The sequence below is a fragment of the Nerophis ophidion genome, linkage group LG06, assembly GCF_033978795.1.
Source record: "Nerophis ophidion isolate RoL-2023_Sa linkage group LG06, RoL_Noph_v1.0, whole genome shotgun sequence".
NCBI lineage: Eukaryota > Metazoa > Chordata > Actinopteri > Syngnathiformes > Syngnathidae > Nerophis > Nerophis ophidion.
In genome coordinates this window covers 69,630,517-69,657,022 of record NC_084616.1, presented here as the reverse complement: position 1 = coordinate 69,657,022, position 26,506 = coordinate 69,630,517, and the positions used below count along the sequence as shown (strand labels likewise).

Here is a 26,506-nt window from a genome sequence, read left to right as displayed (position 1 = left end):
TTTTACCGCATGCCTTTGGTAAGCGCAGGAGTGAGAAGAGGTTTTAAAATAATTAGCGCATGCTTACTTTTACCGCATGCCTTTGGTAAGCGCAGGAGTGAGAAGAGGTTTTAAAATAATTAGCGCATGCTTACTTTTACCGCATGCCTTTGGTAAGCGCAGGAATGAGAAGAGGTTTTAAAATAATTAGCACATGCTTACTTTTACCGCATGCCTTTGGTAAGCGCAGGAGTGTGAAGAGGTTTTAAAATAATTAGCGCATGCTTACTTTTACCGCATGCCTTTGGTAAGCGCTGGAGTGAGAATAGGTGTTAAATTAATTAGCGCCCCGGCGGCAATTCAAGGAAATACAGTCATTTAGAAATGAGAATTTGATGGGTCCACGTTAATCAATTAATGCAGGGGTAGGGAACCTATGGCCCTAGAGCCAGATTTGGCTCTTTTGATGACTGCATCTGGCGCTCAGATAAATCTGAGCTGACACTGCTTAACACGCTAAGTAATGAATAATTCCGATTGTAATCAAGTGTTAAAATATAAAACATTCTCGTGCATTTTAATCCATCCATCCGTTTTCTACTGCACCTGTTCAAGAAGTTGCATGAATGGTAAAAATGTATTTATTTATTATTGATTAGTGTGGGGCTTGCACTCCTGGGGGTTCTTCAGCACCGACATGAGAGCCTGTTTCAGGGTTACAATATTGTTTTATTTTTCAATAAGTCTCTCAGTTGCTTTCCAGCAATTGTCTTTTTCTTTTTCGTTCTCGCTCGCACACCGGCTCCAGCCCCAAACCCGTCTCTCTTCATGGCTGCTGCTTATAACACAGCGACAGGTGATTAGATAACAAGGCCCAAGTCGGCCGACTACGCACCTGTCGCTGCAGGCCCGCAGGCCACACCCCTCCACAGTTAGCTTCAGAATAACAATGTTATTACAGAGAATAACAGACTTATTATACCCTAGAAATTTTGGTTTTACTTAAAAATGCACGTGATTAGTTGTGTTCTGTGTAAAAAAAATATTATTATTAATGGCTCTTACGGAAATACATTTTAAAATATTTGGCTTCTTGGCCCTCTCAGCCAAAAAGGTTCCCGACCCCTGAATTAATGGTAAAGGTGTGGCTCAAAGATGCAGAAAAGGGAAGATGTCTGCATGACTGGTGTGTATTAAGTCAGTTCTGTTGGTATAGGACAGGGGTGCCCATTACGTCGATCGCGAGCTACCAGTCGACCGCGGGGGGTGTGTCAGTCGATCTCCAGCCAGGCTTTTAAAAAAAATAGACCTAAAAATGAGTGATCATCAATCTTCACCAAGACGTCACTTAAATGACATTCACGGTACCGGAGGGTCTTGTGAGATGACGCTGGCTGCTGCAAGATCATTATTATGAAAATATGACCGAGAGGAAGGCGAGAAACACTTTTTATTTCAACAGACTCTCGCGCCGTACCTTCCGTCAAAACTCTAAAGGCCGACTGCACATTTCCTATCTTCACAATAAAAGCCCTGCTTCATGCTGCCTGCGCTAACTAAATGCAGAGTCTCGGAAAACTGGCGTGCACAAGCGATCCCTCAGAAAGCTGGCGTGCACATCACTTGTGCACGCCAGCTTTCTGAGACTCTTATTTTGTTAGCGCAGGCAGCATGAAGCAGGGCTTTTATTGTGAAGATAGGAAATGTGCAGTCGGCCTTTAGAGTTTTGACGGAAGGGACGGCGCGAAAGTCTGTTGAAATAAAAAGTGTTTCTCGCCTTCCTCTCTGTCATTTTTTCATAATAATGAACTGGCAGCAGCCAGCGTCATCCCACAAGACCCTCGGGTGCCGTGAATGTCAATCAAGGAAGCTACGGAATTTGCCGCCAATGTTTTTCTTGTAAAGTGTATGGAAGCTGGATGAATTAGATGCAAAAAAAAACAACCACTTTCATGTGGTATTGTACAGAAAGGACAACTTTTTTTCTCCTCCATTTGAAAATGTGGGCGTTAACATCATTACTGTCTGATTCCAATCAATGCAAGTCATCAGAATCAGGCAATACACCAACTTATATTCTTGTCTTTGTGAAAGAAAGACATCTATATGTGTTACACATGCTTGTATTATCATTAAACACATTTAACTTGTTTACAAAAATGTCTCTTTCATAAATAAATCAATATAAATGATATATATAAATGAGGTAGATCCCCTCGAGTTGGTCAATTGAAAAGTAGCTCGCCTGCAGAAAAAGTGTGGGCACCCCTGGTATAGGATCATGCCGTTTCGTGTTTTCATAACTACGACACAAACATAACATTTGTTATGTACTCAATTGCAAATGATACAATCGATACCAGTTCGCAAAGAAGTGTTGGCGTGACGCGGCGTGGCAAAATGGACGATCTTTGGGTGTGATCTCTTCCCAAAACGTGTCACTACTATTTTGCATATCCTGTTTCTGGGACTCACCAGTCGCGGCTATCGCGAGAGGAGGCTCCGCGCTAACCGACATAAATGCTGGCCCACCGGGATAAACATAAAAACAAGCCAAGTTGAATTGAAATGAACTCACGACTCGCATATTAGAATTGGCGCGCTGTGTTTAAGGTGAGTTAACAAAATTATTAAGGGAATATAGCAACCTGTGCTAACGAGTTAGCTGGTGGTGCTAGCTCACCTTTTGGCAGGGGTCGACAACTATTACCTTATTTCGTATATCATTCAATGATAGGCGCGGGTTTCAATACTGTACTTTGTACACCATTTGTATATTCTTGTATGCCCGAGTCAGAAGGATGATTGTTGGGCATTTCAGTGAAGCAGCCTTTGCTTGACAGCCAGCTGTTGTCAGTGCGTCTTAACACATCAACTACTTGTTAGCGTCAATGGCAAGACAACCTCTCCCAATTATCTGGGAAACTCTAGTGATGTACTAGAAATGTGTTATTTTCTATTGTGTAGTGCAGGGGTGTCCAAAGTGCGGCCGGGGGGCCATTGACGGACCGCAGCTAATCGTTTACCAGCCCGCCACCCCCATCCATCCATCCATTTTCTACCGCTTATTCCCTTTCGGGGTCGCGGGGGGCGCTGGCGCCTATCTCAGCTACAATCGGGCGGAAGGCGGGGTACACGGCGGAAGAGGGGTTAGTGCGTCTGCCTCACAATACGAAGTTCCTGCAGTCCTGGGTTCAAATCCAGGCTCGGGATCTTTCTGTGTGGAGTTTGCATGTTCTCCCCGTGAATGCGTGGGTTCCCTCCGGGTACTCCGGCTTCCTCCCACTTCCAAAGACATGCACCTGGGGATAGGTTGATTGGCAACATTAAATTGGCCTTAGTGTTTGAATGTGAGTGTGAATGTTGTCTGTCTATTTGTGTTGGCCCTGCGATGAGGTGGCGACTTGTCCAGCCCGCCACACATTCTGCAAAAATTGCAAAACTGATAGTATGGCAAAAATAAAAACATTTAAAAAAAAGTGGAATGAGGTGAAATCTAATGAGAAAAAGGACAAAAAAATCTGTTATAATTAGGGGTGTAACGGTACGTGTATTTGTATTGAACCGTTTCGGTACGGGGGTTTCGGTTCGGCACGCAGGCGTACCGAAGGAGTTTGTAAGTCTTCACAAGCTGCTCTGCTTTCTGCCTCTGTCTCAGCAGCAAGCGTTGTACCACCCACACAACCATCTGATTGGTTACATACAAAGCCAATCAGCAGTGCATATTCAGCTCCAACAGCCAATCAGCAGTGCGTATTCAGAGCGCATGGAGTCAATGCTTCAGCGTCGAGCAGATATTCGTTTAGCAGGGGAGCAGCGGACTCTCCCCAAATTATACTAAACATTTCCAAGTCAACTACTTTTCAAACATCACTAAATAATTAAAATCAATGGTGTCCTGTGTGGAGTTTGCATGTTCTCCCCGTGAATGCGTGGGTTCCCTCCGGGTACTCCGGCTTCCTCCCACTTCCAAAGACATGCACCTGGGGATAGGTTGATTGGCAACACTAAATTGGCCCTAGTGTTTGAATGTGAGTGTGAATGTTGTCTGTCTATTTGTGTTGGCCCTGCGATGAGGTGGCGACTTGTCCAGCCCGCCACACATTCTGCAAAAATTGCAAAACTGATAGTATTGCAAAAATAAAAACATTTAAAAAAAAAAGTGGAATGAGGTGAAATCTAATGAGAAAAAGGACAAAAAAATCTGTTATAATTAAGGGTGTAACGGTACGTGTATTTGTATTGAACCGTTTCGGTACGGGGGTTTCGGTTCGGCACGCAGGCGTACCGAAGGAGTTTGTAAGTCTTCACAAGCTGCTCTGCTTTCTGCCTCTGTCTCAGCAGCAAGCGTTGTACCACCCACACAACCATCTGTTTGGTTACATACAAAACCAATCAGCAGTGCATATTCAGAGCGATGTAACAGCAAATCAGCAGTGCGTATTCAGAGCGATGTAACAGCCAATCAGCAGTGCGTATTCAGAGCGGTGTAACAGCCAATCAGCAGTGTGTATTCAGAGCGCATGGAGTCAATGCTTCAGTGTCGAGCAGATATTCGTTTAGCAGGGGAGCAGCGGACTCTCCCCAAATTATACTAAACACTTCCAAGTCAACTACTTTCTAAGCATCACTAAATAATTAAAATCAATGGTGTCCTGCATTATTGATCTTTGAGGGCTTTAATTGCTAAATAAAGGAACTCTCCTGAAGGAATCAATTAAGTACTATCTATCTATTTATATATCTATCTATCTATCTATCTATCTTTCTATCTATCTGTCTAAATACTGCATATTTCAGTTTTACTATAAAAAACAAAGTTTTCTTTGACAGAAAAGGCATAAAACTTTGTTTGTTTAACTTTATATCAACCTCAAGTTGATATAGAGATTTACTGTAAGCATTAAATTTAAAAAAAAGAATAATAATGACCTTCGAGACATTTAAACTGCAGCTCAGCTCGTTCGCAGTTCTGGTTTGACGTGAAGGCTAATTAGCTTTTAGCGTAACGTTAGCTCATTTTGCTGTGTGTGTGTGTGCGTTAGGGGCAGCAAAGCCCTGTCTGTCTGTTATTTCATTGAACTCCATGGTGTTCAGGGATGAATAGTCTCTCTTATTGCTGTTGTACTATTTTTTCAGCTATAGTTACATTAATCATTAGTAATGTAGCAGCCTAGTTTTGAATGGCATGGTCCCTGCTATCACATGTTGATAAAAACATAACATTTACATAATAAAAGTCAACTACAGGCTTCCCAAATGCTGTAATAAATTAAGCATGATGAGTTGACCTGAAACTGTTTAATGTTGCACTTTTTATATGTAGAATAAAAGTTGTGTCATTTTGTTTCATCTAAGCAACAACTTCAGGCAGTTTAATGTTGATTAACGTGGGCAGAATTATTATAGTGTTCCCAATGTTAAAATGATAAAGCCATTGTTTACAAATTTGGTAAATAAATAACCCCAAAAAATTATATTTTGCTGTTTTCTTACTGTACCGAAAATGAACCGAACCGGGACCTCTGAACCGAGGTACGTACCGAACCGAAATTTTTGTGTACCGTTACACCCTTAGTTATAATGAATTATTACTTTAAAAATATCACCTTAAAATGTTTTATGTGGAAAAAATATTGCATATGTTGTGTGGTTGCCATATGAAAACATCAAAGTTTTGAGAAAAGAGCATAAAACAAACAAAATAATAGTTCAAACTTTAAACCGGCAGATATATCGGAAGTTGATCTTGAAATTCAAGTGTTAAAAGTACAAAAAAAAAAAAAAACTAATAAAATGCATCACTTGATGAGTGGGGAACCTTTTGGATCTCAAATATATTTAGTAGGATTTTATTTAACTTTTCACTGTGATTACTCAAAAATATTAAATAATTAAAATCAATGGTGTCCGGCATTATTGATCTTTGAGGGCTTTAATTGCTAAATAAAGGAACTCTCCTGAAGGAATCAATAAAGTACTATCTGTCCGTCTGTCCATCTGTCTGTCTGTCTGTCTGTCTGTCTGTCTGTCTAAATACTGCATATTTCAGTTTTACTATAAAAAAACAAAGTTGTCTTTGACAGAAAAGGCAATAAACCTTGTTTGTTTTACTTTATATCCACCTCAAGTTGATATAGAGATTTACTGTAAGCATTAAATAAATAAAAACAATAATTTGACTTATTTTTAACATTTTAGTGACTGAGACACTCTGTGCTCCCCAGGAGCCCCAAGGATTAAAAATCCATATATTTTGTTATGGTTTGAAAATGAAAAATGTCAAAATGGCCCCCGCATGCTTACATTTTTTTGTGTGTGGCCCTCTGTGGAAAAAGTTTGGACACCCCTGGTTTAGTGTGTAGTGAGACCAGGAGGTTGTTCTGTCCTACTGAACAGGACTACAAAATCACATTTTTGCTGATGTCTTCTGGAAACAATATATACAGTTGGTGCAATGATTGTAAACACCTAATCAGTAATGCATAAACACATCCCTTGATTGAATAAATCCATAATAAAAAAAAAACTGAGAATGGGCAGATACTTTATAAGTAATTATTATAAGTTTTATACCGTATTTCCTTGAATTGCCGCCGGGAAGCTAATTATTTTAAAACCTCTTCTCACTACTGCTCTTACCAAAGGCATGTGGTAAAAGTAAGCATGCGTTACTTATTTTAAAACCTCTTTTCACTGTGGTACTTACCAAAGGTATGCGGTAAAATTTGAGTGTTATGTAAGGATACCATCATGAAAAGCACATTTGAATAAAAAATACGTTATTATGGTCTTACTTTTACTTATAAATGAAGTCCATGCCAGCTCCCTCTGATCAAAAGCATCGATAACTTGTTTATAGAAGTCTTCCTTATCTTTCTTCAGTTTCACCTACTCTGTGGCCTAGTGCAGTGGTTCTCAACCTTTTTTTAGTGATGTACCCCCTGTGAACATTTTTTTAATTCAAGTACCCTCTAATCAGAGCAAATTATTTTTGGTTGATAAAGAAGTAAAATACAGCCCTCTGTCATCAGTTTCTGATTTATTCAATTGTATAACAGTGCAAAACATTGCTCATTTGTATTGGTCTTTCTTGAACAATTTGGAAAAAAGATATAAAAAACTTAGATCCTTAAAGTTCCGTCGTGCACCCCCGCGTCATATCCGTCCCAGCATGTATCACGTCACTCATTGTCACTTCTTCTGCAGCCAAGTAGTCGCAAGAAGGATCTCTAGCGCCCTCTACCACCAGGAGGCGGGAGTCATTTAATGACTCATATTTGACACACGCAGCTACGGTATATTAATAAAACATAGCTGCTTATTGGACCTTAAATCCTACTGAATAGCTCTTAATCTTCTTCCCTTTATGCAATTTCAAATTACCGGCATTGAAATCAGCCTCCTCCATTTTGAAAATGATGACAGGGGAAGTGTCACTCGTGACGTCACGAGTGTGACCCGGCGGTAATACTAAGCATGCGCTAATTTTTTGGGGAAGCGGCAGTAATTCAAGGCAGGCGCATACTATATGCCCTGCGGAAATTCAAGGAAATACGCTAGATTTTATTAGTTACAAACATTGACTGATGTGTAAATCCCATTTTAAAAAATTCTAAATTGTCCAAATCCATCCCTTAGGCATGTGATCAATATGGTATGAGAGCAACTGATTCATGATCTTCCTCCCCCTATTGTCCAGAAACCTATTAAACCTAAGATGTCAATGTGGATTCATTGTCAATTATTGTAATTGCAGACAGAGTGAAAGACAGATATCCAATCATGGAAGGGTAAGTGACCATCTCGCATTCCACCTAAATAAAAACACATTAGTTGACAGAGTGATGCAACTAATAAGGCCTACAAAATTAACACGGTTATACAAATTTATTATTCTGGATTATTTTATTAAAATTTTTTGACAGACGAAATTGCTGAATGAATTGCAAAAAATGCAGATGGAGGAATTACATCAAAGCCACAGGCTTCAAAGGAGTTTTGTAAATAAATACCATATGAAAATGCATTGTACAGAGTGAAGTGAAGTGAAGTAAATTATATTTATATAGCGCTTTTCTCTAATGACTGGTTAGTTTAGGTTATTTAAAAACATATCAAACGCTTTTTTTTAACCCTTACAACATGTCCGCAAAGACTAATAAGCCAAGCTTATTCAATCCTACCTCATTTCTACTACACAGCAACACATTTATTCACTTCTTGTTCTCAATTTGTTATCAATTTTTAACAAGTGAATTCTAAACACAACAGTTCTCTTCATAAATAGCTAAGTCAATTTATATAATTTTTAATAAGTACAAGACATTTATTATAATTCTTCTGCTTTGTACTTTGGTAAAATGGTAACACTTGTAGTTTGAACAGTTTCTTAAACTGGATCATATTAGTACATTGTTTGACTTCTTTAGTTTTAGGTGTTGTATGATCATACAAATGTTTTAAGTTATATATTCCTCAAAGATGATATTTCTCTTCTTTTGTTAAGAAGAATTGTTGTAAGTTTTTGGGTAGCATGGTCTAGTTTGCTTTGTACATAATTTTAGCTGTTTGGAAATGCACCAAGTCGTTGAATTTTAATATTTTTGATTCAATAAATAAAAAAAGGTTTGGTTGTTCTTTATATCCAACATTGTTTTATTCTAATTGATCTTTTTTGTTAAACAGTTATTAAATAAAATTTAGTTTTGTAATTATTTCCCCATATTTCAACTGAGATTTGGTAACACTAGCGAGCAGTAGACAATATGCAGTGATTTTTGGTCCAGAACATACTTTGCTGTATTCATTCTTAAAAAATTTATTGCCACATCGTGTTGTATATTTTTAAATGAGATTTCCAGTTCATTTTATTATCTATTATTACACCCAAAAAGGGGGTTTGTTTTACTCTTTCATTGTCATCAAGAACCACAAAAATGACAAAATGTAAACAATGAAAATCCATGTAACCCAATGGAATACAGCGCTGCGGGCAGCAAATAACACGCAACAAACTTGGCACAATTTGAGACTTAACCCTTAGCTCAGTGGTTCTCAACCTTTTTTCAGTGATGTACCCCCTGTGAACATTTTTTCAATTCAAGTACCCCCTAATCAGAGCAAAGCATTTTTGGTTGAAAAAAAGTGATAAGAAGTAAAATACAGCACTATGTCATCAGTTTCTGATTTATTAAATTGTATAACAGTGCAAAATATTGCTAATTTGTCGTGGTCTTTCTTGAACTATTTGGAAAAAAAAAGATATAAAAATAACTAAAAACTTGTTGCAAAATAAACGTGATTCAATTATAAATTAATATTTCTACACATAGAAGTAATCATCAACTTAAAGTGCCCTCTTTGGAGATTGTAATAGTGATCCATCTGAATTCATGAACTTAATTCTAAACATTTCTTCACAAAAAAAGAAATATTTAACATTAATATTTATGAAACATGTCCACAAAAAATCTAGATATCAACACTGAATATTGCATTGTTGTATTTTTTTTTTCACAGTTTATGAACTTACATTCATATTTTGTTGAAGTATTATTCAATAAATATATTTATAAAGGATTTTTGAATTGTTGCTATTTTTAGAACATTTTTAAAAAATCTCACGTACCCCTTGGCATACCTTCAAGTACCCCCAGGTGTACGCGTACCCCCATTTGAGAACCACTGCCTTAGCTAAACCAGCAGTGCAAGCATTATCATACAGTATATTACACTTCCATTTTTTATTTACACTTTTTAAAGGTTTGTCGGAGACCTACTCGGCGAGGACAGTTCAGTGATGGCACGCATGCAGAAGAAGTTCTGGAAGACCAAGCAAGTGCTCATCAAAGCCACTGGTAAAAAAGAGGACGAGTATGTGGTGGCCTCAGATGCTGACCTGGACGCAAAGCTGGAGGTATAAAAGGGAGGAGAAGTTTGCTACAAATCAAACTCAAAGGAGCACTGAGAGGATTTTTGTTTACAGTGTATGCTAAAAATTCAGAAAGACTCTCAAAACTAATTTGCTACTGCTGTAATTTCCATCTATAGTTTGTTAGATTTATATGAAATCTACTTGTCTGTCAACTTCGATTTTTAAAAATAAATGTTTTCATACTGTATACTGATTTATACTCTATGGAGAAGATTTGCACTCTACATAGTCACTTTTTGTATAAATTTGTCATATTCTAATTGTGGAATAACTTTTCTGATAGAACTTGCTCTGTTACCGAGCATAGGTCCACCAGACTTGTTTTAATTAGATTTGGACCTGTATTGGCTAACTGGATTACATCTGGAAGGAAAGATAAGACTGTTTGTGCACTCTATTTATTCTATAGTAAATCAGTAGCTCAGTGGGCCACATTTTCTTTTCTTTTTTTTACAATTGGTCAGTCTTCTCGCGCAGCAGTCTAAGTAGAAAAAATATTCCTGAGTTGTGATAAATTGTAAATGTTAACTATTGGTGGTGTACATAAACTATAGGGAGTTGTGGCAATATGTTATAAACATGTCATAATATATTGTTTTCTCTTTTTCTTCTCCAGTTCTTTCGTTCAGTTCAGTCGACCTGCACCGAGTTGCTGAAAGTGATTGAAAAGTACCAGCATAGAATCACACGTGAGTGACAGTTCCAACACTGAGCAGTTTTATTTAGGTCCACACTAAGGCTGAACAAAAAACAAACAAAAAAAAACATCACTGTCTCGATTCACACAGGATCTTTTCATAATCTTTATTTGTTTAATGGGACTATGCAATGCACATTATTAAATATAAAAACATAAATGCAATAGCAAGAGGATCATTTTCATCTGTATTTCCCGGCAAGAAGGTTGATATTATACACAATAAAGTCCATAAAATAAAATAAAAATAAATTAAAAAAAAGAAATAAATATATATATATGTATGTATACAGTATATGGAGAGCCACACATTACAGTAGGCTGCTGCATTTCCTCATCTTAAAGGGGTTATATTATGATTTTATATCTACATTTAAAACACATCCTTGTGGGTTACATAATATGTGATGGTGGTTTTTATAGTCAAAATTTTGCTTTGACTATGTTTAACAGACCATTTTCAAGCCGCCTTCTGACCATCTCTCCAGGATGCGCCGTTTTGTGGGTGGTCTTAATTATGTGGTTCCACCTTGACTGCGTCTTCTCCCTGTCATCTATGTTGTATTGTTTAGTGCTTCTATATCGAGTTTACTGAACTATACACTACTTTGTAGTACAAATGGTAACAGCGGAGGATGTATGAGCTTGTTTGCCTCACAACAAGAGGATAGAGCAAAAGAAGTAACTTGTTGAGTACAACACGGACTACAATGGCAGACTCAAGCAGAGCCCTTTCATGTAAATTTCTACCCTATATGGAGATATCTGCTGACATCACACTTGGGAAAAACGTTACAATTCCAAAATTCCAAATGGCTCGTTTGTAGGCAGTAAGATGAAAAGCAAGATTGTTTTATAAATATATCTGCCATGCTTCTATGGTTTGATCCCAAACACACAAAAACAGGTACCAATAGATAAGAAAAGTTGGTTTTGCATTATACTTTAAAGGTAAATTTGGTCCAATACGCTAATATCACCCGAGCAAAGGAAGGAGGAAGTGAATGAAGAGTTTCCCATAAGTATTGATTTATTTGTTGCTGACATTTATAAACAAAATAAATTTGCCCTGCCACAAGTTCGGAATGAATGCTTTCGCTTTGCCATCGCTTATAAAGAAATTAGAATAAAGTGAGGCGTCATGTATCGTAAAACTGCTTCACAACACACCTTATACACATCTGCTTTGCCAGAGATGCAGCAGAAAGAGATCTGTTCTTTCAGTTTAGAGACATTGCTCTATATTTATTCATATTTCGCAAGTAGATTTACGTATTAAAAGTGAAAGAGAGGAGTTTGTCTTGTATTGAGCATTTGATAGCCAAATACAAGCAGTTATGATAGACAAAATATTTGTTGAGTGTTTGAGCGCGAAAATCTGCCTCCACAAGCCCAGTGTTCATCACCATGACCGTGCATTGCGTGCGCAAAACTTGCAAAAGTGGCACATTGGAGAAATTGATTAAAAAAAAATCTTTAGCTAAAATAGATGAAAAACGCATAATGTGTGATAAAAAGCTAAAATTTTGATACTAATAACAAATAATATGTCTTTAAATATACATATAATATTATTTATCCTTTTTATGGTCTTATTTCATCACAAATGAAACGATTACAGTGGTGCTGTAAGCTAAAGAGCTCGAGAGGAAAAATAACTCACTGGTTATTTCTTGCCGACAATAGATAGAAAAAGAAAGTATGTCTTACTTTTGGTTGATGAAAAAATATCAAGAAGTAATAATGGTGTTCAAGTTGCATCACTGCAGTACTGTTGCTGTCTTACTTTCCGTTTAGACACAGCAAAAACTCAAACTCCTAAAAGTAATGTTTGTCTTATTTCTGATCAGCCGATCCAGGTTTAGGGTTCATAAATGCACAGCCATGGACATACTCTAATATGACTTTATGATTTAGTCTAGGTAATTAAAAAAGTGAAGTAAAATGTTTTTTTATTCAAATGTGTATTTAAAATTGCTTTTTAACCAAGTAAAAATATGTTTTGTCGGACTATTCGATCAAGAGAATGACTTTCCAGTAGAATACTCGATTACAAAAATATTTCATAGCCGCAGCCATCGTCCGTTCAAACGGAGGTTTTCACCATCTCTTATCTTCCTCTTAGAACAATGTCCTGACTTCCTCTCCCAAAGATTGTTTAATTCCAGAGGAAGAGTGACCACGAGCGAGTTGCCGGGAGAACAACCTATTTTTACGCAGGACAGTTGTAAATCAGCGACGCCAGGCAACAACAACCCTATTGTGACCAACTCCAGGACACACACACATAAATAGTGAAACTCCTCACCTACAATGTTTGAATAAAGTCTTTTGGATGAAAGGTGATACATCTTCACCCAATACATTGCATTGATTTAACTTTTGCAGATTAATAACTATTTTAAACATTTTTTGACATGCAAATATTTTATAATGTATTTGTTTGTTATGGGACAACACTGTTGAAATGATACATTAATACACATTTTAGTCAGTTCAAAGCTGGTACAACAATTTCAATTCGCTGTCCCCTCAAAATAAGTCAACACAGCCATGAATGTCTAAACCCTAGCACCAAAACTACATGTATTTAATGTCACAAACAATTGACAACATCAATTCAAGACTTTCCTAATGATAAAAATAAACAAGTATTGGTAAGCTGCTTTTAATCAAAAGAGAAAAAAAAGAGCGGGTGATTCACATTTCATGATCTCCCACCTGATTGATTGATTGATTGATTGAAAGTTTTATTAGTAGATTGCACAGTTCAGTACATATTCCGTACGATTGACCACTAAATGGTAACACCCGAATAAGATTTTTAACTTGTTTAAGTTGGGGTCCACGTTAATCAATTCATGGTACAAATATATACTATCAGCATAATACAGTCATCACTCAAGTTAATCATCATAGTACATATATTGAATTATTTACAATCCGGGGGGTGGGATGAGGAGCTTTGGTTGATATCAGTACTTCAGTCATCAACAATTGCATCAACAGAGAAATGGACATTGAAACAGTGTAGGTCTTACTTAGTAGGATATGTACAGCCAGCAGAGAACATAGTGAGTTCAGATATATACATTAGAAATACATTTGATTATTTTCATTAGGTTATTTACAATCCGAGGAGATGGGATGTGAAGGACAGCATTAGTAAAGGGTTAAAGTTGCCTCGAAGTGTTGTTGTAGAGCGTTTTTAAGGAGGATAGAGATGCACTTACTTTTATACCTGTTTGGGAGTGCATTCCAGATTGATGTGGCATGATGTGCCTGATTTTGTATTCCCTACACCTGTGTTTACATCATACTAAAGCTGCAACTAACGATTAATTTGATAATCGATTAATCTGTCGATTATTACTTTGATTAATCGATTAATAAGCGGACAAAAGAGACAAACTAAATTTCTATCCTTTCCAATACTTTATTTTAAAAAACAGCATACTGGCACCAAGTTTTACAAAAAAAAAGTGCATTATTGTCATGCACAATAGCAATAATTCTGCTTAGGGGAATTTCAAACCTGGCTATTACCTATTCCAACCATTCTGCAATGTTGGATGCTGAATGTCTTTCCTCTAGTGGCATGGTCGTGAGAGCAATTTTGCTCTGGGTGGCTTTTATGTCAGTCTACACTGCATGGAATGTCTGCTTGTACTTCCTCTCCATCAGTTTGGTAAAATGGGTCCTCGAGGGAGGAGGACGTGAATCATTTGTCTAAAACCTTCATCCTCCACCATTGATAGTGGCCTCATGTCAGTTACCAACGTATTCAGGATAGCATCAGTCAATGCAGCCGCTTGCCTTGGTGTGCAGACCTTCCTTGGCGCAGTGGTAGAGTGGCCGTGCGCAACCCGAGGGTTCCTGGTTCAACCCCCACCTAGTATCAACCTCGTCACGTCTGTTTTGTCCTGAGCAAGACACTTCACCCTTGCTCCTGATGGATGCTGGTTAGCGCCTTGAATGGCAGCTCCTTCCATCAGTGTGTGAATGTGTGTGTGAATGGGTAAATGTGGAAGTATTGGCAAAGCGCTTTGAGTACCTTGAAGGTAAAAAAGCGCTATACAAGTACAACCCATTTATTTATTTATCATTTACCCTTTGGACCAAGTCTAATGCTGGGTTGTTTCTTTCTGAAATGAGAGAAACCATATTATGAACGTACATCGTAGCATCATTTACATGCAACTCAATACATACCCAGTTGATTTTATTAATAATTTCTGACGTAAAAGACAAATAAGCCACCATATTAAAAAAACAGCTAAATTAAATAAATGGACATTGGGGTTGCAGCATACAACCATAATAACACAGACATGTAACTCATCAGATCAGAACTGGGTCAGATAATGTATCCGTTTCTGTTGTGAATAATAAAGGATTCACTTTCAGGCTGCCTGTGAATAATAGCATGAAATAGTCCAGCACCTTCATAACGTTTAGTTATACTAAACCGTCACTCAAATCTATTTATATTTATATAGCTTTATCGGGTACGGCTACATTGATCCATTATGAAACCAACCTGAGATATTTCTGTCCGTTGCGTTTATTTCCAAATTGGTAACCGTGCGTTTTCGCTCTCAAAACGGAGTCAAATGTGCCGGAGACACATTATCAGCCCCGCTTTGCAACAAAGACCTAACATTAACGTTACTCATAAAAAAGCTGAACTTATGAATGCTTGTTGCCACTCATAACAACACAGAAAATGAAGACGTCTCACTCTCCAAAACGTTCCTAACACTCTGAAAGTTAATACAAAACAGTTGCTGCTGCGCTTCCTGAAAAAAATCTCGTTAACAAAATATTAAAAACACACAAAGACGGACACAACGGATCAATGTACACGGACCATGGACTGAAAAAGTTATGTACCGGGATTTCTTCTCTTCATCCTTTGACGCTTTTAGGTTTTGCTGACATGTGCTTTCTTTTATATAGACTTGCCGAGTGGGTGCTTTTCGAAAAGCTCATGTAAACGTGTTTAAGAAATACAAATGATAACCTGATAATACTTAAATGGGAAATAATTAGCGTTAAAAGTATATCAATTAAACCTTTAACGGAGTGGTCAATGCAAACTAGTGCATTCTTCGGCTCTGTTCCCTTGGTCTGGTGATACTTTTGTTGTCTTTTTAAAAAAAAATCTTGCACTCTTCCGCCATTCTCGATTACCTTGTAGAACTCTGAAGAAACGTTTATCCTATTTACAGTTTAAACGGTTCTTGCGGCCTAAAACTACGCAAGCATTGGGCATTTTTATTGAGAAAAGCTAAATGGCGCCTAGTACCCATTGAGAACTGACGCTGGCTTGACCACCACGCATATTTAATGAACCCGATGTGACGTCATTTTGACTTCAATCAATACACGACTCTGATACAGCCCCTGCTATACTGCCTCCTTTGGACATCCAACATGGAACACAAATAAATGAATGTGGCTCCTACAAAGATTTTTTTATTTTAATTCATGAGCTGCATCATAAACCAACACTACCATTGTACTAAAGGACTCTCACTACACTCTCATTGGCATAAAGGCAGGCACTTCCTTCATTTTCCGCAGCCTGGGCAAGTTGGCACCAAGCCCTGGTTCTACCCACGAAAGGGTCGACATCTAACATTCATCATCATGACTCATATTTTCTTGGATCGTGCACACAAACAGCAAGCGTCACCACACTGTTTATTCTCCACAGGTTTGTCCCAGGAGGAAAATGAGCTTGGCCTGTTTTTGCACTTCCAAGCCAAACGAGACCGGACTAAGGCTGGAAACATGATGGAGGCCACCAGCAAAGCCCTGTGCACATCTGCCAAGAAGAGGTTGGAGGCTGCATAGACAAGGGCATGCCACAGTATGCCCTAAAACATGTTTCTTGTTTGCTCTGCCCCAGGATGGTGCTCAACCCACCGCTGCACCGTTTACACCAGGAAGTTGAGACATTCAGACAGCGAGCCATCGCTGATACGCTCCTGACGGTCAGCCGCATGGAGAAAGCTCGCACAGAATACAGAGGAGCACTGCTCTGGATGAAGGACATCTCTCAAGAACTTGATCCAGACACTTATAAACAACTGGAAAAGTTCCGTAAGGTAGAACTTGGCGTTTTAGTCTGTGTCTCAACTGGAGCATTTCCGTACTCACACATAGTCCTAAGTGCGCTCAAACTGAGACGTGCGTCAAAAGGTACTGTACTTTCAGTACCAGCATGTTGCACTGATGGATACCTAACAGCCTCAATAATTGCTATCTTGGCTACGTAACTTAAAATAAAGGTGGCCGAGAAGCAATGGAAAAAACTGATCAGAAAAATAAAGCGGGTATAAATTATATTGTGATCATTTCAACTGAGGACAGTAATAGATCTAGAAGAATAGAATAGAATAGAAAGTACTTTATTGATCCCTGGGCGAACTTCAGGACACTGTCCACATTTTCACCCTCGCAAACTAACTACACATTATGCTCACTGAAGTGTACTGACGGAAGTATTCCAAATCTAGACTCCAAACATCCCAGAACAAACTAGTCCGGTTACTTTTAGACCTCCACCCCAGATCACACCTCACTCCAACCCACTTCTCCAAAGTGGGCTGGCTCAGGGTGGAGGACAGAGTAAAACAACTTGCACTGAGCCTAGTCTATAAAATCCGCTACACCTCCCTGATACCGAAGTACATGTCAAACTACTTCCTTGACCGCCATAACCACAACACCAGGGGGAGCTCCACAAACCACGTTAAACCCAGATTCCGATCTAACAAAGGTCTTAACTCATTCTCTTTCTATGCCACATCAATGTGGAATGCACTCCCAACAGGTGTAAAAGTAAGTGCATCTCTATATTCCATCAAAACCGCTCTAAAACAACACCTCCAGGCAACATCAACCCTTTACTAATACCCCCCTCCATTCACATCCCATCTCCCCGGATTGTAAATAACCTAATGTAAATAATCACATGTATTTCTAATGTTTATACTTGTTCTTATGCTATCTGAACTCACTATGTTCTCTGCTGGCTGTACATATCCTACTAAATAAGACCTACACTGTTTCAATGTCCATTTCTCTGTTGATGCAAATGTTGATGACTGAAGTACTGATATCAACCAAAGCTCCTCATCCCACCCCCCGGATTGTAAATAATGTAAATCATTTGATGTACATACTATGATGATTAACTTGTGTGATGACTGTATTATGCTGATAGTATATATTTGTACCATGAATTGATTAACGTGGACCCCGACTTAAACAAGTTGAAAAACTTATTCGGGTGTTACCATTTAGTGGTTAATTGTACAGAATATGTACTGAACTGTGCAATCTACTAATACAAGTATCAATCAATCAATCAATCAATCTATTTGACCAATCTGTTCATATGTTGGCAGGTTCAAGGCCAGGTGAGGGCGACAAAGAGCCTGTTTGAGAAGCTAAAGAACGACGTGTGCCAAAAGGTGGACATGCTGGGTGCCAGCCGCTGCAACATGCTGTCACACTCACTCTGCAACTACCAGGTGGCCCCAAACAGAGAATTGCAACGTCTTTCCCTCTCTCGCTTTACACACGTTTTCTCCTCTTGTAGTCCACCCTGCTGCAGTTTTGGGAGAAGACGGCTCATGCTTTGTCAGACATCCATGACACCTTCCAGGGACACACACCCTACCAGTTCAACACACTCAAGGTGTGCAGACAGCGCCGTTTACGCCATGTTTCTAGGGTTGCCTTAATTACTCGTCCAATTGTTGACAGGACCTGCGGGACCCACTGGAGCAAATGACGGACGCACAACAAAAAGAGGATAAGGAGAAAGTTCTGCCGAGCAACACAGACAGGTGAAGGAACCTCCACAGGTGTTCTGTGAAGGCAGGTACACTCAGTCCACACAGTAAGAAAATAACAATGTGTGTCTCCCTCTTTTAATGTTACATAGTCTGGTGTGCTTGGATGACGAAGCACCACAGAGTGTTGCTGATGCTGACACAGGTGAGTTGTGATGTTCATCATGTCCTTAAATAACACACATTCTGAGTCAATCACATGTATTTTCCGGACCGTAGGGCGTACCGGATCATTAGGGGCACTGCCGATAAGCGTGTCTAGTCAGGTCTTTTTCTACACAAAAGGCGCGCCGGATTATAGGAGCTTCACAATTTTTTTTTTCTAATTTTGCCCATCATTTACAAACCCCGTTTCCATATGAGTTGGGAAATTGTGTTAGATGTAAATATAAACGGAATACAAAGATTTGCAGATCATTTTCAACCCATATTCAGTTGAATATGCTACAAAGACAACATATTTGATGTTCAAACTGATAAACATTTTTTTTGTTGCAAATAATCATTAACTTTAGAATTTGATGCCAGCAACACGTGACAAAGAAGTTGGGAAATGTGGCAATAAATACTGAAAAAGTTCAGGAATGCTCATCAAACACTTATTTGGAACATTCCACAGGTGTGCAGGCCAATGGGGAACAGGTGGGTGCCATGATTGGGTATAAAAGCAGCTTCCATGAAATGCAAAGTCATTCACAAACAAGGATGGGGCGAGGGTCACCACTTTGTAAGCAAATTGTCGAACAGTTTTAGAAGAACAATTCGCAACGAGCTATTGCAAGGAATTTAGGGATTTTACCATCTACAGTCCGTAAAATTATCAAAAGGTTCAGAGAATCTGGAGAAATCACTGCACCTAAGCGATGATATTACGGACCTTTGATCACTCAGGCGGTACTGCATCAAAAACCGACATCAGTGTGTAAAGGATATCACCACATGGGCTCAGGAACACTTCAGAAAACCACTGTCAAGTGGTCGCTACATCTGTAAATACGAGTTAAAACTCTACTATGCAAAGCGAATGCCATTTATCAACAACACAGAGGAACGCCGCCGGCTTCGCTGGCCCCGAGCTCATCTAAGATGGACTGATGCAAAGTGGAAAAGTGTTCTGTGGTCTGACGAGTCCACATTTCAAAATATATTTGGAAACTGTGGACGTGGTGTCCTCCGGAACAAAGAGGAAAATAACTATCCGGATTGTTATAGGCACAAAGTTCAAAAGCCAGCATCTGAGATGGTATGGGGGTGTGTTAGTGCTCAAGGCATGGGTAACTTACACATCTGTGAAGGCACCATTAATGCTGAATGGTACAAACAGGTTTTGAAGCAACATATGTTGTCATCCAAGCAATGTTATCATGGACGACCCTGCTTATTTCAGCAAAACAATGCCAAGCGACGTGTTACAACAGCGTGGCTTCGTTGTAAAAGAGTGCGAGTACTTTCCTGGCCCGCCTGCAGTCCAGACATGTCTCCCGTCGAAAATGCGTGCCGCATTATGAAGCGTAAAATACAACAACTTAAGCTGTACATCAAGCAAGAATGGTAAAGAATTCGACTTTCAAAGCTTCAACAATTAGTTTCCTCAGTTCCCAAACGTTTGAGTGTTGTTAAAAGAAAATGTGATGTAACACAGTGGTGAACATGCTCTTTCCCAACTACTTTGGCACGTGTTGCAGCCATGAAATTCTTAGTTAATTATTATTTGCAAAAAAATTAAAGTTTATCAGTTTGAACATCAAATATCTTGTCCTTGTAGTGCATTCAATTTAATATGTGTTGAAAAGGATATGCAAATCATTGTATTCCGTTTATATTTACATTTAACACAATTTCCCAACTCATATGGAAACGGGGTTTGTACAATCTGTACATGAGACACGAACATGTTTCTTTTTTGTGCATTGTAATTTGTAAAATAAGGCACGTAATAATGTAGCTAATGGGAGTCATCTATTCCACTTATGAAACATCCCAATAGCACCAACAATACTTGATTAACATGCCATATTAACCATGTGTTAGCAACACTGTCACAAGAGCTAAAACCTAGAAACTACTTTTAGTGACACAAGAAATACTGCTACATGATGCTTAGTGGATCTGTTAATCACACCGCTTATACAACTTGGAGCTCATCCTCTCTTTATTCAGGCTCAAAAATATACGTTTCTGGATCCCCAAAGTGTTGTTTTGTTGTGAAGGATATAGCGAACGTTGTGATACGTCTGTGAAAGGAGCAAAAAAACATAAATGTACGTGTTGTTATTGCCTGTTACTACATCATATACAGTACAGACCAAAAGTTTGGACACACCTCATTCAATGCGTTTTCTTTATTTTCATGACTATTTACATTGTAGATTGTCATTGAAGGCATCAAAACTATGACTGTGAAGCTCTTCAAGAGAATGCCTAGAGTGTGCAAAAAAGTAATCAGAGCAAAGGGTGGCTATTTTGAAGAAACTAGAATATATAATATGTTTTCAGTTATTTCACCTTTTTTCAAATGTGTATATTCATAGTTTTGATGCCATCAGTGACAATACACAATGTCAACAATGTCTACAATCATTTAGGACCGGCATTGAGATCAAGCATCATGAATCGTCATGGATGAAAGTTGGTAAAAGACTAGTGTGTAGTTTGATTCTATTTTTAAAAAACATCTATACATACCATAAACCTTCATATCTGTATTCTCAGCTGTTGCTTGCTAGTGACAGTCACAACTACGGTACCAGGCTAGCCCTGAGAGGTGCTCTCACCCATCTTAAACCCAAAAGGGATGTTTTGAAAAAGACTGTAATATTTAGGGCAATCACTTACTGGCATCGACTTCCACAATATCTGCTATCAATCACCAGCATAGTGGGTTTCAAGAATAGACTTACCATGAATTGATTAACGTGGACCCCGACTTAAACAAGTTGAAAAACTTATTCAGGTGTTACCATTTAGTGGTCAATTGTACGGAATATGTACTGTACTGTGCAATCTACTAATAAAAGTATCAATCAATCAATCAAGACTTAGAGGAGAAGTATTGCGGAAAGAGATTATTCTAGATCGTACCTAATGTCATGACTGTTTTTATTGACTATTGAGTATTTTATTGATTATGGTATAAGCAGTAGAAAATGGATGGATGGTACTTTTTCGTCACTTATTGTTTGTCTTTGGTACACTGTGTATATTTTAGGCCATTGGTTCTTTGTTTTATTTTTGCAAAAATATATGTCTATTTTTATATTGCTATTTTTATAGTTGTTATAATTTTTTGGGGATATTAGTTATTGCTATTTTTGTATTACGACATTTTATTATTGGATCATGTTTTACTGCATTTTAATGTTTTGTTTTGTGATTGTGTGATGTTTTTTGCCTGGACCCCAGGAAGAATAGTCTCCACTGCGGTGTCGACTAATGGGGATCCTTAATAAATTAAACTAAACTAAACAATGTAAATAGTCATGAAAATAAAGGAAACACATTGAATGAGGTGTGTCCAAACTTTTAGCCTGTACTGTATATACCATATTTCCTTGAATTGCCGCAGGGTATATAGTATGCGCCTGCCTTCAATTACTGCCAGGTCAAACTCGCTTCGCAAAATAATTAGCGCATGCTTAGTATTACCGCCTGGTCAAACTCGTGACGTCACGAGTGACACTTCCCCTGTCATCATTTTCAAAATGGAAGAGGCTGATTTCAATACCGGTAATTTGAAATCGCATAAAGGGAAGAAGATTAAGAGCTATTCAGTAGGATTTAAGGTCCAAGATTTACATCACACTCAAATCAAATTTTTACTACGTTCCTTTGGTAAGTGTCGGAGTGAGAAGAGGTTTTAAATTAATTAACGCTTACTTTTACCGCATGCCTTTGGTAAGCACAGGAGTGAGAAGAGGTTTTTAATTAATTAGCGCTCCGGCGGCAATTCAAGGAAATACGGTAAGTTATTATTATTTTTTGGGTTATTTGTTGTTGCTATTTTTGTATTATGACATTTTATTATCGGATCATGTTGTACTGCAGTTTTATGTTTTGTTTTGTGATTGTGTGATGTTTTTTGCCTGGACCCCAGGAAGAATAGTCTCCACTGCGGTGTCGACTAATTGGGATCTTTAATAAACTAAACTAAACTAAACAATGTAAATAGACATGAAAATAAAGAAAACACATTCAATGAGGTGTGTCCAAACTTTTAGCCTGTACTGTATATACTTACAGCGTGTATATAAAACATTGATGGATGTTTTTAGAGGGCTTTATAGTCGGAATAGATGGACTCCCATTACCTGTGTTCTTAGCTGCGTCTTGCTGGCGTTTATGGAGCTGAAATGCATAAAATAAGATAAAAACGTGTGCGCTTTTCTCACATAAGCCTTGTGAATTGTAGATAAGTTAAGTTGTGGCTGTCAATTGTGGGTTCAGTTACTATCAGGAGGAACTCAGAGAATGTGTAACTTCCTGTCAGGTGTTCGGCTGGACTCGACTGGGCCGACAGCAGAGGATGAAGAAGGTGACCGGGGCGACATGGCCTTCTTCAAAGACCTGCTCAGCCCCACTCCCGGGGCAACGGACGACTTCAGCAAAGAGTGGCAGGATGCTTTCGGGCTCTTTGAGGCTCCCGCCTCAGTCCCTGCAGACGCAGACGTTCCGGCCCAGACCGCCCACCCTCCCCCTTGTGCCTCCCCCGGCCCTGCGGGCTTCCTGCCTTCCCAGCTGCTGGACCACAGTCTGAGTTCCACAGGTGAGTCTTCTGTTGGTGGAATGACGCTGATCCTTCTTTCTTAAAGGCCTACTGAAACCCACTACTACCGACCACGCAGTCTGATAGTTTATATATCAATGATGAAATATTAACATTGCAACACATGCCAATACAGCCTTTTTAGTTTCCTAAATTGCAATTTTAAATTTCGCGCGATTATCCTGTTGAAAACGTTGCGGTATGATGACGTGTATGATGATGCGTGCGCGTGACGTCACGGATTGTAGCAGACATATTGTTCCAGCCCGATCCCAGCTATAAGTCGTCTGCTTTAACCTTCCTCTTGTGTTAGCTTTCTGTTACCTTTCTTATGTTAGTGGGTCGGTTTTGACCCATGTCTTAAACAGCTGTGAAATTCACAAAAAATAATTATCTATCATTCAATTTGTTTCTCATCTGTTGTTTACCTTGTTAGGCTTCCTTATCCATGAAAATATTGGTTTTACTATTTTTGGTGTGGGCCGTTGGGCCTTTTTTTTCATCAGTATACCTCTCGATTTCAATTAAAAAATGGTTAAATTAACCTCGAGAGAATTATATAAATAAATAAAAGTTTGTTTCTTTACCTGACTATTACTGAGGTGTATTAGAACACATCTCTTAAATAAATCATTTTTATTTATTTTTTCATTTTAATAATTTTATACTGAATTGACCTCACATGTCTGGACTTGCCCGTCTTTGTTTGTTTTTGTACTAGATAAAAAGGTAAAAAGAGAATCCCCTAAAGCTCACATGATTGGGAGAGGATCTGGCTGTCAGTGTGTTCAGTTTTGGCTCTAATTATTGCTTGGTAATCTTATTTTTAGAACTGGGTCGAAACCGACCCTTACAACACCAAGGTCATAATTTCAACCAGAGCATTTTATAATTTAGCGGAAAAAAACAAACAGTTTTATTTTGTTGAAATAAAGGTTCCTGACAAAGTCAAAAAGCCTTAATGCAAAAAAATAAATTTATGTGTTTTATTTATGAATTTAAAAACTAAAACAGGTCGATGCCGACCCTAACACAAGACGAAGGTTAATCACATAATTACACAGTATTCTGGACATCTGTGTTGCTGAATCTTTTGCAATTTGTTCAATTATTAATGGAGAAGTCAAAGTAGAAAGATGTAGGTGGGAAGCGATGTATTGCGGCTGCCTTTAGCAACACAAACACAGCCGGTGTTTCCTTGTTTGCATTCCTGAAGGTGAAGCTTTACTATGGAACAGAACGATCAAGCGAACATGGTTCTCTACCACATCTCAACCGGCAGGTTTCGGTGAGAAAATTGTGGTAATAAGTCGGCTCTTACCGTAGACATGAGCGGAGCTTGCGTCGTTCCTCGTGCACCTGTCAAAGAGGCAGCTGCGGACTCTCTTGCCTCCTCCGACTGGCCGCCCCCGAACGTGGGATGCTTCCACCGTGGAGGAGGGGAAAACAAAAATCCGCCCGGCCTGACCGGCTGCCTTCGCCTCGCTTTGTCGAGAAACGTGGCTTCCCTCAGAGACACTGGCGGTCACCACACCCGTGGCCACACCCCTCCGACTTTGAGGTACTACTTTATAATCTTACTAAAACACTAGTAACACAATAAGCACAATTATCCTAGTAAATGGGTCTAATAACATCTGAATCGCTCTCACTGCCCTCTAGCCTATTTTTATTTTTTTTTCTAGTCCTTCACTCTCACTATCCTTATCCAAGAATCTTTCATCCTCGCTCAAATTAATGGGGAAATCGTGGCTTTCTCGGTCCGAATCGCGCTCGCTGCTGGTGGCCATGATTGTAAACAATGTGAGGATGTGAGGAGCTCCACAACCCGTGACGTCACACGCACATCGTCTGCTACTTCCGGTACAGGCAAGGCTTTTCTATTAGCGACCAAAAGTTGCGAACTTTATCGTCGATGTTCTCTACTAAATCCTTTCAGCCAAAATATGGCAATATCCCAAAATGATCAAGTATGACACATAGAATGGACCTGCTATCCCCGTTTAAATAAGAAAATCTCATTTCAGTAGGCTTTTAAGCATCATTCTTTTTGTCTGTCAGGCTGGTCGACGCCGCCCATGTTCCAAGCTCCGCCCCTTCAGCCTCCCGCTGCTCCCAACCTATCAACTTCTTCGGCTCCAGCAGCCAAAGGTGAGCTTCCTACTCAGAAAATATCATCTGTCTGATGTCCATTTCTAAAAGGTGAACATGTTGGTAGAATCTGCAGGTGCGTCCAGAGACATGTCCGCTTGGTTCAACCTGTTTGCAGACTTGGACCCGCTCTCCAACCCCGACGCCATCGGACGCTCTGCGGACGAGCTGCTCAACGCCTGAACCTGTTTGTCTCTACCTCTGAGTTGAAGGTTTAAGGCACACACAGGAAATGACTGTCAGCACTGCACACAACACCGCTGACTCCTTTGTTTCGTTCATTAATCTGCAGGACGATGCCTAAATCAGTCATCATTACATTTTAGAGCGTTTCTTTTATTCATTGCAACATTTTTTTTTTTTTTTTAGGATCCATATGCAGGGTCTTACAGGGTCACTAAGTTTTTAAGGTTGCAGAATTTCAAAGGGTTGTTTTGTTGCTGGCGCACATTCAAAAAAAGGTGTAAAATACTGTATTGTGAATTGAATACCCACGATAAACATGTATGATGTTTTCTGATACTTGACATATTCTGCATTATTTTTCTCCCTAGTTACAGAAACCAAGAAAACACTTTTAAAGGTAATATCAACAAACTGTACAATACTATAGACACTAAATATGATTTGTACAACTGTTTATTCTTAATGAATGTATTTGTCTAATCTCAATCAGCTTTTTTTGTGTGTATTTTAATTAACTCAAGGACTGACAAATGTAAATGTGGGGATCGGCTAACAATAAACTGGACAATGAAAGTTTAGTGTTTTATGTACGTTTCAAATTTTATACTCATTTCAAATCTTTCCCGAGGCCTTGTAATGACATTAATATAACATGAATTGATAAACAGTGTCAGCATCCACACAAATGTTGGTGACTGAACTTTATGGCGGACATATTCCACCCCCCACAACCCCGAAAAGGACAAGCGGTAGAAAACTGATGTATATTTGATCTTTTACACAATTCTTACGTACGTAGCCACTGCATTATACTCATACTTGTCAACCCTCCCAGATTTTCCAGGAGACTCCCGAAATTCAGCGCCTCTCCCGAAAACCTCTTGGGACAAATTTTCTCTCGAAATTCTCCCAAAATTCAGGCGGAG

The 26,506-nt window shown here is 38.9% G+C and overlaps 1 protein-coding gene across 2 annotated transcripts; it reads left to right on the top strand.

Annotated features, from left to right (window-relative positions):
- The first annotated feature begins 2,428 nt into the window (after positions 1-2,428).
- Positions 2,429-26,158, top strand: ical1 (islet cell autoantigen 1-like). 2 transcript variants are annotated; one of them, XM_061904734.1, is made up of 13 exons: positions 2,429-2,592; positions 7,739-7,772; positions 9,745-9,898; positions 10,533-10,605; positions 16,333-16,456; positions 16,528-16,726; positions 18,032-18,157; positions 18,226-18,324; positions 18,393-18,475; positions 18,574-18,626; positions 22,968-23,243; positions 25,305-25,394; positions 25,462-26,158. In XM_061904734.1, the coding sequence occupies exons 2-13, from the start codon at positions 7,765-7,767 to the stop codon at positions 25,575-25,577; spliced, it is 1,401 nt and encodes a 466-aa protein (XP_061760718.1). In that variant the 5' UTR covers positions 2,429-2,592; positions 7,739-7,764; the 3' UTR covers positions 25,578-26,158. The 2 variants fall into 2 exon arrangements, with proteins under 2 accessions (XP_061760718.1, XP_061760719.1); XM_061904735.1 differs by lacking the exon at positions 7,739-7,772 and having other exon boundaries at positions 2,430-2,592.
- The last annotated feature ends 348 nt before the right edge of the window (positions 26,159-26,506 follow it).